We start from the raw sequence: 13,711 nt of genomic DNA, 5'->3' as shown, positions 1-13,711 counted from the left end.
AATATATGCTACGCATGTTTATCAATGAATGAGTTGCCTGCTAAAAATGATTTTCTTTTAAGTATGAAAATGGTTTGCTGAACTGAAATTTAGATGCTGTGATTGTGAGCAAACTGAAATAATCAAGGAAATTTATAAATGAAACCTTAAGGAATTTTGGATGGAGTTGAGTCGTTGTTGTCTGGATTTCTTTTGAGCTTCTCTTGAGTGGAAAATACATATATAATGAATGTTGAAAGATTTTGGAGATTGGGAGAATGAATTTGCTGTCGGATTTGTAGGAGAAGGGGATATGGCGTAGGAGGAGGAATGACTTGGCTGCAGTGATGTTAAGTGGAATTTGAAAGTGGATGTTAAGTGTAAAGGGCTGTCATGGAGGTGGAAAGGAGGTGTAAAGGAAGGTGGCATGGCTGTCATGGAGGAGGTGGAAGAGTAGGTAGATGTGGGAAATTTGGTGGAGAAATTAAATATAATATAATAAAGTCTTCCGGGTTATACTATGAAAACTGTAATAATTCTTCAGGGTTCGCTAAATAAATAGCTCGTGAAAATACTTGAATGCTAAATTAAATAAATATGCAATGCATATAATTTAATTACTAAATTTACAAATGTTTTTGTAACTCATTTTTGTTGGAATTAAAAATAAATTCATTTTCTTTATATCCGGCGTGAATCATCTTACTTCTAAATTTCGAAAATAAATTCTAAATTTAACTCAGGGAAACGGGGTATTACACGCTCATTATGAAATGTGTTAGATCGGTGTCATTCTCTTTTCTCTTGAACATGACGGTATTTGGAAAAATCTACCCGACGCGTGGATTGAGACAAGGTGACCCACTGTCCCCATTTTTGTTTGTGTTATGTGCGCAAGGTTTTTCTTCGCTCTTTAATTCCTTCGAGCAAAGGAAGATGATCACTGGGGTCCCGATCATTCCACGAGAACTTAGCATCACACATCTGTTCTTCGCGGATGATAGTTTAATTTTTTCAAAGCTGAGGAGAGAGAGGCGGCAGCTGTGAAAGACATCATTTGGAAGTACCAAGAAGCATCGGGTCAGCCATTAATCTTGAAAAATCTTATTTATGCTTCAGTCCGAATACGAACATTGCTGATGAGAGAAAGGTTAATGGAATTTTGAATGTGCAATCTGGTGTGGGGATTCAACGATACCTTGGGCTTCCTTCCTTTTCTCTAAGGAATAAACGTGTGCAGTTTGGGTACTTGAAAGAAAAAGTGGAGAAAAAACTTCATTGTTGGAGCCAACGCGAATTCTCGTCAGGTGGCAAAGAAGTGTTGATTAAAGCAGTTATCCAAGTCGTTCCTACCTACGCGATGCAATGCTTCCGACTCCCGGATGCAATCTGTGAGGACATTCATAAAATTTGTGCATCGTTCTGGTGGGGTGACAAGGAAGATAAGAAAAGGATGCATTGGGCGAAGTGGGAGACCATGTGTGTTCCAAAGGCGAAGGGTGGCATGGGGTTTCGAAATTTAAAAGTATTCAATTGCGCCCTCCTTGCAAAACAAGTGTGGAGATTGATGACACAACCGGATACTTTGGTTGCAAAGGTTTTTAGAGCTAAGTACTATCGAGATGGAGATGTGATGAATGCTAAGATTCCCCAGAAAGCATCGTTTGCATGGAGGTCTATTGCTGGCAGTAGGACGCTGGTGAATCGAGGACTTTTATGGAGTGTTGGCAATGGCAAAAAGATCAGAACTTTCAGAGACCAGTGGATTGGCGGGGTTAATGGGCTGTTGATGACAGGCAGCGGGATGAGAGAGAATGCTTTTGGGGAGGAAACTCACACGGTCAGTGAACTGTTGGCGCCAGAGGGAACTTGGAACAAACCCAAAATTGAGTCTATGTTTGGGAGCTTTGAGGCGGAACAGATTCTTAAAACGCCGATAGGGGAGCATGGTGCTCAGGATCGGCCACAATGGAAGTATGATCAACGGGGTTCCTTTTCAATTAAGTCGGCTTATCTTTGGGGAATGGATTACTATTATGAACACCCTCATCAATGTAGAGAAGACCGAAAACTTTGGAGCAGATTGGTTTGGAGTGCTTCAATTCCGCCGAAGGTGCACATTTTTATTTGGCGTGTGATTAAAAATATAATTCCAGCAGATGTGAACCTTAAGCACCATCATGTACCGGTGGAAGGGATTTGTGAGCTTTGCCATGACAGATGGGGTACAACAGCACATGCTACTATTTTATGCCCGATGGTTCGAAAAGTGTGGAAGAATTCGATGTTCTGGAAAAGTCTGAGGAGAGTGGAGGGAATGGAGATGATTGGAAGAGAATACTCACGAGAGGAGTACGAGATCTGGTGTGTTTTATTATGGCAAACGTGGGACTATGTGTGCAAAATGAAGCATGGGCAGAAAGAGGAATATGAAGCGCCAAATGAAAACATGAGTAAAGCGTTGCTGGAATGTTTTGCAGATGCTTGTGCAACGCGTTGCAAAGATGGATGGTTGGGAGTGAAGTTGGGAAAAAAGAAATGGGAAAGACCAGATTTTGGAATTTACCGCATGGACGTTGATGCGCTGTTTGATCCGGCGAAGGGCGAGTATGGAGTGAGTTTTGTTTGCAGAGACTCGAATGGTTGTCTGGTGGTGGCAGGAACTCAACGGATGAAGCCGGCGTCGACCGCAATGAAAGCTGAGATTATGGCTGTCATACAGGGAATTTTTGTGTGTATGGAGCATAATGTTGAGGCAGTGGAAATTTTCACTGATTCGCTTCTGGCGGCGAGAGCTATGGCGAACGAAAAAGAATATGTGAATTGCCTCCCTGCACACTTGGCGGAGATCCTTCATGTTGCGAGAGATAATTTCCTTTTGAATGTGCATCATATGTATAGAGAAGCCAATACTGTGGCTCATTTTCTAGCGCAAAAGGCAAGAACGTGTAACGAGTCCATTTGTTGGACACATGACTTCCCTAAATGGCTTAGGGACATTGTTTCTCATGATATTCGCTAATATATGAGCTTGGATTTACCTTCAAAAAAAAACTTTGCAACTCGCCGAAAATTCGACCGATAAAGTTTAACTAACATAATCAATAAATATAGTCAAATATCTTCACTCGATTTTCAATTGAAAAGAAAAATAAATATGTTTAAATATTTTAATTTACACATTTTTAGTTAAAAATATTCCATATAATAAGTATTTATGAGATTTTATGTATTTATAATTATGAGATTTTATTTAAATTAAGTAATTATGAGATTTTATTTAAATATTTGTAGTTAATTATACTTTTTTATTGTATTTATAATTTTTTATATAATAATTGAGTTGGTATTTATTTTATATATATGAAAAAATCTAAAATAGTTTATTGTATATTGAGTGCAAATGCTCGTTGTTTTTATGCATTGAACGAAGAAATTAATTTGAGCAAATTAGGCCAGCAAATAATTAAACTTGCCTATATATATATATATATATATATATATATATATATATATGGTGTGGTTCTAGAGAGAACTACATTATTTTATGCATTCACTGTAAAAATTAATGCATTCGCTGTTAAAATTAATGCACTCAAAAAAATAAAAAAAATTGCTTCCTTCAGGATTCGAACCCAGGATCTGCATTCATCCAAAAAGATGATACATCCACCGTAGATCTTGATAATCGAATGGCTGAAAATGGTTCTCCGTTCTTTTTTTATTTATGGTTCTTTTTTGAACCTCTCCCTATATATATATACATATATATATATATATGGTGTGGTTCTAGATAGAACTACATTATTTGTGAGAACGAGAGAACCATCAAATCTAATGCATTCACTGTAAAAATTAATGCATCCGCTGTTAAAATTAATGCACTCAAAAAAATAAAAATAAAATGCTTCCTTCAGGATTCGAACCCAGGATCTGCATTCATCCAACAAGATGATGCATCCACCGTAGATCTTGATGATCGAATGGCTGGAAATGGTTCTCCGGTCTTCTTTTATTTATGGTTCTTTCCTGAACCTCTCATATATATATATATATATATATATATATATGTATATATATATATATATATATATAAATTACATTTGTACTTTGTACTTTGTAGTTTAGGTTGAAAAATAATTTTATTATGGTTATGCTTTTTAGCTTTTATATGATAAAAACCAAATTTCAAGTTCAACCTCATGAATTGGGTGAATTTTTTTAATAGTATTATATTTTCATTTCTATAATGATTATAAAATATCAACAATGATTATAATATTATATGGAGTAATTAGTTAAATTAATTTAGACTATTTAGTAATACAAATTATATTATAATTAGATACATCTATTTGTCTATTTTATTTTAATATCTACCACATGTATATATTATAATTGAAATATATATTATCATAAGATATATGCTAATTTTATACGTATTTAAATAAAGAAATATGTGGATATTGGATTAAAAATATAATTAACATAAAACTAAAACTTAGCTTGTCCGCCAAGACGCATCTCAATGTTGCAGTTCACACAATTTGACAAAACCATTTTAAATTATTCTTTTTCGAGAGAGAGAGAGAGAGAGAAAGAGAGGGTTTAAGGCGAGAGGTTTAAGATCGGCAGCCATGGAGCACTTCTCCTCACAAGCAAACCCTAGCTCCACCTCCACCGCTTCCAGCCGCGCGATGTCTCCTTCAAATTCACTCCAATCCGACCAATCCAAACCCGGATCCGATCCCGCAGACCGCCCCGAAGCCCTAATTCGAGAGTCCCCTGATCCACCCAAACCAGACGAAAAATCCCCAATTTCGGAAGATTCGACCGGAGAAGGGGGCGGCGGCGGCGATGGAGAAGGAGTGGAGGAGGAGGAGGAGGGCGAGTGCGGATTCTGCTTGTTCATGAAAGCGGGCGGTTGCAGAGAGACGTTCACTGATTGGGAGAAGTGCGTGGAGGAAGGGGAGAAGAACAAGGAGGATATCGTGGAGAAATGCTTTCAGGCGACGTCTGCTCTGAGGAAGTGTATGGAGGCGCACTCCGATTACTACGCGCCGCTGCTGGAGGCGGAGGAGGCGGCGGTGAAGCAGCTGGAGGCGGAGAAGGAGAAGGAGACGGAGAAATCGACCGATCAAGCGGCGGAAGAGAAATCGGATGATTCTGAGAAGAAGGCAGCGACTTGAATTTGACTAATACGTTTTCAGATCGATTTCAATTATGAGGTCGAGGTAATTTAATTGGGAGAATTTCTGAGTTTCTTGATGATAGGAAATTGTTATCCCCGCAATAAAATGCACTGAATTTTTTACTGGGAAATTCTTTGATTTCGTAATGTTACATTTAAATCTTTTTGATGTTCTGCTCTATAAACTGCCCAATTTGGTTGGAAAAATCTGAGCTTTTTGTTTTTTTTCGCATCTGCAAAATGAAATTGCATTATTAGAAATGTGCATCTGAGACAAGAATTGATCAGAAAAAATGTGCCTTATTATACTATATGTAAAATCCTTTCCGATTCTAAATAGGTATGACTCCTCCTAACTATAAACACAATAGAAAATCAAATATAATTAATTAGGTTATTAGCCTGTAATTATAGGAATTTTTTATATTTTCTGAAATTTAACATGACTTTTATTTTTAGCCCACAAATACACGAACTTGGCATTTTTTTTTTTTTACATTGACAAAAAAAATTCTAATTTACTAGTGCATATTTTGTAGTGCACGTCATGTATTCCAACATCCACCTCAACAATAAATAGAGTTTTTTCAAGTCGATGTCAAAAATCAGAAAAAATGCTAAATCGTGTATTTGTGGGCTAAAAATAAAAGTTCGCCCATTTAGAGGCTAATAACCCAATTAATTACTGACAAGTGATCCACATAAGTACGTAAATTGATTTAATTAAACACAATAGCATACACACTTAGAAAGAAAAAAAATTAATTAAAATATATTAGGTTTCACCACAACGTTACATGATTTTTAATTTGTTTTTTCAAAGATGATTTAGTTCATGTTTCTATGGTTTATTCTAGTTCTATAAATTAAAATGATTAATAAGATGACAACTAAAACATAAATAAAAAGGATTCCACAAAAAAAGAAAAGAAAAAAAAGTAAGAGCGGCACGTGGCAGGCATTGATGCAGTCGAAGAATTTTTCCGGGGCTTCAGCAGACGTAGTAGAAAATGAAGAAATTGATTAGCATGAACAAACACTGCATTACACCTCTGAGATTTCCAATTTCATCTCCAACAGCTACACAAATATCGGGAGCATCATTCATGTTTTATTACCCCAAAACACACACACATACACACACACGATTAATCTGATGCCGCCAACCTAGAAAGAGGAGATAATAACCCTCTTAAATCATCGGAATTTGTTTTGGTTTTGAAGATGAATTTGGGGATTAAAATCGAAAGAGGAGATGTGTTTGTGGCTTTGGCTGCGATTTGGTTGTTAGTGACGCGGGTCGAATCGATCCGATTCGATCTGGAAACGGGTCACACCAAATGCATAGCGGAAGATATCAAGACCAATTCAATGACCGTCGGAAAATACCAAGTCGTCAACTATAATGAAGGCTTGCCTTTGCCAGATTCCCATAAAATCACTATTCGGGTATTCTCTTTGTTTTCTACTGTGTGTCTGTGTTATTTTTCTTCTTTTTTTGGGATTATTATTCGTAATCTGGGGTCATTTCCATTCTACATTGTGCCTCAATTTGTGTTTGCTAATATATTGAAAAGAATTTAAAAATGTATGATATGTTTCTTATTGTTTGGATGTGATTGATTGAATAGGGTTTTTTCCTTACATGCTGAGTGAGTCTGATCACTAAGATGAGTTAGTGCACAAGTTTATGATTTGTTGAAATGTTGAAGTGAAAAAAAAAAAAAAAAAAAATACTATGATGGCATTGATTCATATTCTCTTGATTGGAAACGTTGGCATTTTTTCCTATTTTCTATGAGCAATCTATCTAATTATCTGGAAAAAGGCATGTAACTTTGGCCAAAATCTATTTGTTAACCACTAAAAAAATGGTGTAACTAATTTGAATGTTTGTGTTGGAACTGAATAGGTTACCTCAGCATACGGGAACAACTATCACTACGCAGAAAATGTGGTTTGGGGGCATTTTGCGTTTCAGGCGACGGATGGCGGTGATTACATGGCGTGCTTCTTCGCTGCTGAGACGAGACCTTCGACTTTTATGACCGTAGACTTTGAATGGAAGTCGGGCGTTGCAGCCAAGGACTGGAGCAATATTGCCAAGAAAGGCTCCATTGCGGTGAGTGGCTTTGCTTCTGTGCTCGATCTTGATCATGATTTCATGTGATTTGTTGAGACGATGTATGTTGAGCAGGCAATGGAGATCGAGCTGCAGAGAATGTACGATACAGTCCAATCCATTCACGACGAGATATATTATCTACGCGAAAGGTAAGATAAGAATTCTGGTCTCAAACAACACAGAGTTGAGGTGATATGTTGAATTAATACTAGTTGTTGTGTACACAGGGAAAGAGAAATGCAGCAGCTAAATATATCTACCAACTCCAAAATGGCTTGGTTGAGTTTTCTGTCTCTTCTTGTTTCCTTATCTGTCACAGGGCTGCAGCTCTGGCATTTGAAGTCATTCTTCCAAAAGAAGAAGCTTATTTAAACTCATTCTTGCTGCACAATTTTGTCGAGCAAGAAACGCGTTTGTATTCCGACAGTTTAGCACAGAAGGGATGGTATGTTTTTGAACTTGCAACATTCATCTTTAGAGACAAGGAACCTAGCTTAGACTTAGAGAAGCAGTGTCATAATCTTCTACTAGCAAAAAACATAATCTGATAGTAGCAAACATTTTTTTCTTTTTTTTTTCATTAGATTGCGCAGGAAAGAAATTCCACAGAGCCATTCGTGTTCATGTTAATCAAATGCCACACACAACACTAATTTGAATATAACTGAATGATCACAATTCTGCCAAATTCCATGTAAAACAACATTACCTTGGTCCAGCAACGACGTCCACGGGCGAATGGACAGAGATTTGGTGCTTCACGACGCGAATAGGTGCCAGTGATTATCAGGGGGTACTGCTTCCTTTATCTTTTCAAGAGTCTTCAAAATCTCCAAGAAAGGTGGCCTCTGGTTCATGTCTGCAGACCAGCACTGAGCAGTCAACCTGCACGATTACACGACACCTTTCAAGTTTACGCAGATAATGAAGAAAATGGCATTAAGAATAAACCCACATTCCATATAAACATACTTACTCTTTTAGTTCAGGGATAACTTTTGTTGACCTAAATATTGGCCTGTGTCCTTCTGCTACATATCTAGCTGCTTCGTATGGTTCATAATGCGACAACGGAGGGTCTCCCTCGAGCATCTGCAACAGTTAAAACACTCACTTTAGCTTCTGTCCGGTTTGTCATATCATATGCCATTATCAAAGTAGAACTTTACCTCATATAAGATCATCCCGAAAGAAAAAACATCGACTTTCTTGTCATATTTCCTATGCTTGAAGACTTCAGGCGCCATGTAACGGTCTGTTGAGGTCATACGAAAGACAATATACAGTATTAAAACTCGATTCAACTCCCAGCTGCACTTAGTAGGTCTGTATTACATATAACTACTCACAGCTTCCAGTCTCGCCGGTCATCTTGTAAACATCATGAGAATGTTTTACCCTGATGAGCTTGCTTAACCCAAAATCTCCCACTTTTAGATGGTCGGCACTGCTATTGACAAGTAGAACATTCCTGGAGCAACACCACGCTTATCATCATACAGAGACAGAGCAGAGAATCTAAACAGACAGTCAGCATGGTCTCCATTGCGAGCCGTAAGGAGATAGGCAGCAATTAAATGGTTGTGTAAGGAAATTAATCTGTATTCTCACCATACATGAGACCACCTACTAACCTCGGTTTAAGATCTCTGTGTATTATAACATTTGGCTCACTGTGGAGATACGCCATGCCTCTGTCCAAACAAGATTAAAACATTCAGACAAGTACAAAACACATTATATAGTACTGTGATAACGTAAATTAGCCCATTTCATACTTGGGATATAGTCATCGCTACCTAATGCTATATGTTCAGAGAGAGGAAACCACAAACATCTAAAATTTAGTGAAGATTCAGTTTCTGCTGTCTAAACCTGACAGAACTAGGGAAACCCAAGCCTTTTTCCTTGACTCCCCCCTACCCACCACCCCCACCTATTTCCAAATAGCAGGTTACTCGGCACTGAAGGTACGCATTCAGATTAATATTTTTGCACAACTAGTAAAAGGTAAGCACGAAAGTAAGAGACACAGCTTTGTAATAGAGAGGGACTGAGACGTGTGATCAATAACTCATACTGTAAGTTCAGGATATATCTGGCAAACCAAAACGAACAATAAACCCACTTTACCTGGCAATATCCATTGCAAAATTGATTGCAGTTGATGGATTCAAGGCCCCTTTTCCCTTTAGATGTTGATGCAGATCACCCTATAAAGAAGATATAACAATTATGGATGGGACACTTTGAAGTGAACTGCAGTACTTTGCTACTCACAGAAAACATATTACTCACCCCTCTCAAGTACTCTGTCACTAACATTAAGGGCTTCTTGTCAGTAACAGCACCTAGAAACTGGACAATATTTGGATGACGAAGCTTCACCAGCAAATTGACCTCATGTCTGAAGTCCTGACTGTATTGTGATAAGGAGACCAGGTAAATAAATAGGAGGAAAAGATGCTGGAGTAAACAGGTAATACAGATACTACATATAAGTAACTGAGGAGAAGAACTCCAATGAAGTAAAAGAAAACAAAATCTGAGTTCAGCATAATCTGAGTTCAGCATATGGATTGAGGCACGCAAAACAGACAGTTTTAAGCAATCTTGATATTTTATGACAGACTTCGTGCAGCCGTGCAGGTCTCATTCAGGCATTCAAGGGGCAAGATTATACATACTCATATAATGGGAAATTGGAAGTAGGAAATAGTGATGTGAAAAACTATACATCACTAATCTGTCATCTGAAAGGCTCGGAAGAATTCGCTTGACAGCTACTGGTGTTCCCCGCCAACTAGCTTTTAGTATCTCACCAAAAGAACCCTGTCAATATCAAGTGGCATAAGCAAGAATGAGTTTTGAGAATAGAAAAGGGAGATGAATTACATGTAGACGAACAGATTTTATTAGTAAAGGAAAGAGAAACACAGAAAGTTGTCAGGAAAAATAAGGATAAGCACCCCCCTAAACAAAATGGAAATCCAATCAAAGGCAAACTACAGTCTTGGTTTCTCACTTCTTTCACTTCGTGTCACGTAGTATATGAAGCATATATCACAAAGGAGAAATGGAGGACAAAAGTAACAAGGTCCACACACAACTTTCAAAAAATCCAGGAGGGCAGATCTGAATGCAGATTGTATTACGAGACAAACAAAAGTTTAATGAAATCAAACTTGGTTTCATTTACAGTTCGATGGAAAAAGTAAATATTTTAAATAGTGGAAAGAGAAAGGACTCTACATGCACTATCCCATTCCCAAAATTTGATTTCGATTCATAAGAGGCTTTATCGAGCTCTAGGGTTATCACTCATATTATGGTATCGAAATTTCCAAAGAACTCAGAGCTCACAAGTTATTCAAGTCGATTGAGCAGGAGGTCATAAATATATTTCTGACCTTCCCTACAAGAGTTGAGTTAGAGAAGTCCAGCTCTCCAGGGTCTATCTCCCAGTCACACTTGTTGGGCAGAGGGGGTGCTACAGGTCTTGGTTCAAAATGACTTCCATTCTGGCCCTGTGATATGGAAAATGATACTTATAGAATGAGACTCACATAGGAAATAAGAAAAGGTTAAAGCATAAGGAAGGAAGTATGAGAAATGGGAAGGGATTTCGTGATCCAAGTAGACAAAGCATTCCCAGTGGTAGAAATGCAATTCAGAAGCATAAGACTTACATAAGATTCTCCACCATGGGATTTCAATAATTCAATCATGACAGATCTTTTTGCTCCTTCAGCATCAGCTAGAGGCTGTTTCAGGATAGAAACTTAAGATAAACAAGCAGCTTCATAAGTTGAGAACAAGTACTACTACTGTCCATAACATGTTAGCAAGGAATAGAACTAACAAAGAAGAAATGTTAGTGCAGGGTCTATCTAGGAGATGTCCTTTGGCACATATAAGCACACCATGGATAGGAACTTGCCTCAGCATGAACACTACATTTGCATCATGTGATCATCAAACAATAATAACAATGGATCTAAACTGCAACTCATATCACTCCAAAGTAAAAAGTAGCGAAACCAATAGTTGGTAAGAACTTCAATAGTAGAATTAGCCATTGTCGCTGCAGATGGTTATATATCTATGCACAGTGCTCCTTAGTTGTGTCATACACTACGTATATAAAAGAACCTTGAATCCATAGATAAACAAGCAAAATACACATCCTATCTCGAGCTCACTGCTGGTTATCTCAACAAAGGTCAAATTTTCGAGGAAACAACGTCATACAACAATTTAGTGAGCTTGCATTTTGGTAGGAATAGAAACGAGATTTCTCGCTGTCTCATTGATACTTGCTTGAAATTTACCAATTACAAGTTAGTTTCCCTTGATCCTAATCTGTTGAGCTGGATCGTTGCTTATGTCGGTATAGATGAACTAGCTACACAATACCCCATCATTATCGATCCGGATAGCTTCACGCAGCAGAGCTCAGGACATCAAATTATCGATCAAATTCGTCAATTGCCAGTAAAAAACATATAAACACTTCACAATTGCACAGGCACACGCAATAGAAATACACCGAGAAGTAAGGACGAGAGAATTTTACAGTGTTTTTCCAGCGATCCTGAGCGTTGACATCTGCTTTGAACTCAATAAGACACTTGGCGACGTCGATCCAGCCGTGGAGCGCCGCCACGTGCAGCGGCGTGCGGTGGTCGTAGTCTCTAGCGGCCACCAGCGACGGATCCTCCTCGAGCAGCTTCCGCACCGCCGCGGTGTCGTTCTGGTGCGCGTGCCACAGAATCAGCGACGTCCGGCTCACGCGCGCCTTCTCTTTCTTCTTCTCTATGTCGGCCGGCGGCGGGGGCGGCGGCGCCGCGTCTCCGGCGGCAGAGTGCCCCGAGCTGCCCTCGCCTCCGCTCATGGATCCGAGATCGGAAATTGTTTGGTTTTGGGGGCAGTTCGTTTTGCTGAGTTAACCCGCAAATTAGTAACCGTTTTGTTTGGTTTCTCTCTCTCTGATTTGAGCTACTCATATTTTAACCTGCAAAATTTTTTACTTTTCTACTACGGATTGACTTTTAACACGACTCCAGTCCGAATTATTTTACCCCATTTTTGAGGTAGTTTTTTTTGCCGAAAACAGTCGTTTGACTTTTAGCTATTGTGTATCTATGATTACCAAATCAAACTCGAATTGAATTTGTTTCTTTTTCGGACATATGCAGAATTGAAAAAATTGTGAATAAGAAATTTACTAGCTTTCGATAATAGAGTTTGAAACTGTCAAAATAGGTAAGAATTGCAGGTTTCTACAAAGAGTAGATAATTGGTCGTATATAATAAGCTTATCATATATGGTTTTCAAAGTGTCATTTACTTGTCTTATTATGTGGTTGGCGTGCTGTTACACAAGAACATAAGTTTACTCTATATAAATAGAAGATAACGATTGTTGTGTGCATGTGTTGATCAAGTGATAGTTTCAAGTTTTCTATGTCACAGTTTTTTTTTATTTAATACTATTAATTAAAATAAAAGAAGAAGAAGAAGAAGATAACCATCGTAACTTTCATAAAAAAAATAGAGTAAATTTTAGTCAAACTTAGAAATTGGATTTTTCTTTTTCCAACACAGACTTCCTCTACTATAGTATTTTCTCATATTTTGCCGACTTTAACTATTCATAATACCCATTTTCCCACACATTATATATATCTTGATCTTTATGTTCGTATTTAATTTAAATAAGGTTTAATTATATCTTCACAAACTAATACTTAATATTAAAAAAGTTATTAAATAATTATGCTTAAAAAGTGGGAAAAAAATCAACTGAAATAGAAATTACTACAATTTAAAATTTAATTTAATAAGATTAAAATATATTTTAAAAAATTAATAAAAGAAAAGAAGATAGTCATAAGAAATGAAAAACAAAACTAAGGAAATAAATAAATATGACGAAAACATGTTATAATTTGTGCTTTTTGTCCATACACAAAAAAATGTCCTAATCATTCTTTAAAAATAATCTCACTAACTATTATTCTTTTTTATGAAGTTATTTCTTTGATCACTAAATACATAATTAAGTTTTTTTTTTTTCATAAAACACGTGTAGATCTCACCCAAGACTTGTTTTTTGTGAACAGATGAAGTGTTAGAAATGGATATTGGGTTCATTCGTCCCTTAAAAGAATAATAGGCCTTATAAGGGAGAGGGTTTGTCTCACCATATAAAGTGGCTCATGCCACTATCTCCAATCCAATGTGGAACACTTCAATACATCCCCCGCACGCGCAGCGTGGACTATCCCAAACGTCATCTGTTGACAACGATATTGGAGGGCCCATCATTGGATTGGGTTGGCTCTGATACCATGTTAGAAATGGATATTGGGCTCATTCCTCCCTTAAAAGGCCTTATAAGGAAGAGGGTTTGT

General features: G+C 37.5%; 3 protein-coding genes across 8 annotated transcripts; 2 read left to right on the top strand and 1 right to left on the bottom strand.

Moving 5' to 3' along the window:
- Positions 1-4,501: 4,501 nt before the first annotated feature.
- Positions 4,502-5,301, top strand: LOC131025182 (uncharacterized). The gene has a single exon (XM_057954826.1). The coding sequence runs from the start codon at positions 4,617-4,619 to the stop codon at positions 5,166-5,168; it is 552 nt and encodes a 183-aa protein (XP_057810809.1). The 5' UTR covers positions 4,502-4,616; the 3' UTR covers positions 5,169-5,301.
- An 884-nt stretch (positions 5,302-6,185) lies between these two features.
- On the top strand, positions 6,186-7,863 carry LOC131025181 (transmembrane emp24 domain-containing protein p24delta9-like). Its single transcript, XM_057954824.1, has 4 exons — positions 6,186-6,619; positions 7,083-7,292; positions 7,368-7,444; positions 7,523-7,863. The coding sequence occupies exons 1-4, from the start codon at positions 6,395-6,397 to the stop codon at positions 7,665-7,667; spliced, it is 657 nt and encodes a 218-aa protein (XP_057810807.1). The 5' UTR covers positions 6,186-6,394; the 3' UTR covers positions 7,668-7,863.
- On the bottom strand, positions 7,400-12,354 carry LOC131025179 (serine/threonine-protein kinase VIK-like). 6 transcript variants are annotated; one of them, XM_057954823.1, is made up of 12 exons: positions 11,872-12,287; positions 10,985-11,059; positions 10,706-10,822; positions 10,033-10,127; positions 9,594-9,714; positions 9,429-9,508; positions 8,930-8,989; positions 8,645-8,766; positions 8,465-8,550; positions 8,272-8,387; positions 8,005-8,180; positions 7,400-7,433 (listed from the first exon to the last, which is right to left on the bottom strand). In XM_057954823.1, the coding sequence occupies exons 1-11, from the start codon at positions 12,187-12,189 to the stop codon at positions 8,054-8,056; spliced, it is 1,317 nt and encodes a 438-aa protein (XP_057810806.1). In that variant the 5' UTR covers positions 12,190-12,287; the 3' UTR covers positions 7,400-7,433; positions 8,005-8,053. The 6 variants fall into 6 exon arrangements, with proteins under 6 accessions (XP_057810806.1, XP_057810803.1, XP_057810802.1 ...); XM_057954820.1 differs by lacking the exon at positions 7,400-7,433 and adding an exon at positions 7,457-7,794; XM_057954819.1 differs by lacking the exon at positions 7,400-7,433 and adding an exon at positions 7,457-7,784.
- Positions 12,355-13,711: the final 1,357 nt, after the last annotated feature.

The sequence above is a fragment of the Salvia miltiorrhiza genome, chromosome 5 (genome assembly GCF_028751815.1).
Source record: "Salvia miltiorrhiza cultivar Shanhuang (shh) chromosome 5, IMPLAD_Smil_shh, whole genome shotgun sequence".
Taxonomy (NCBI): domain Eukaryota; kingdom Viridiplantae; phylum Streptophyta; class Magnoliopsida; order Lamiales; family Lamiaceae; genus Salvia; species Salvia miltiorrhiza.
Note: the sequence above shows the minus strand (reverse complement) of the source record. Positions and strands in the feature narration are given on the sequence as shown.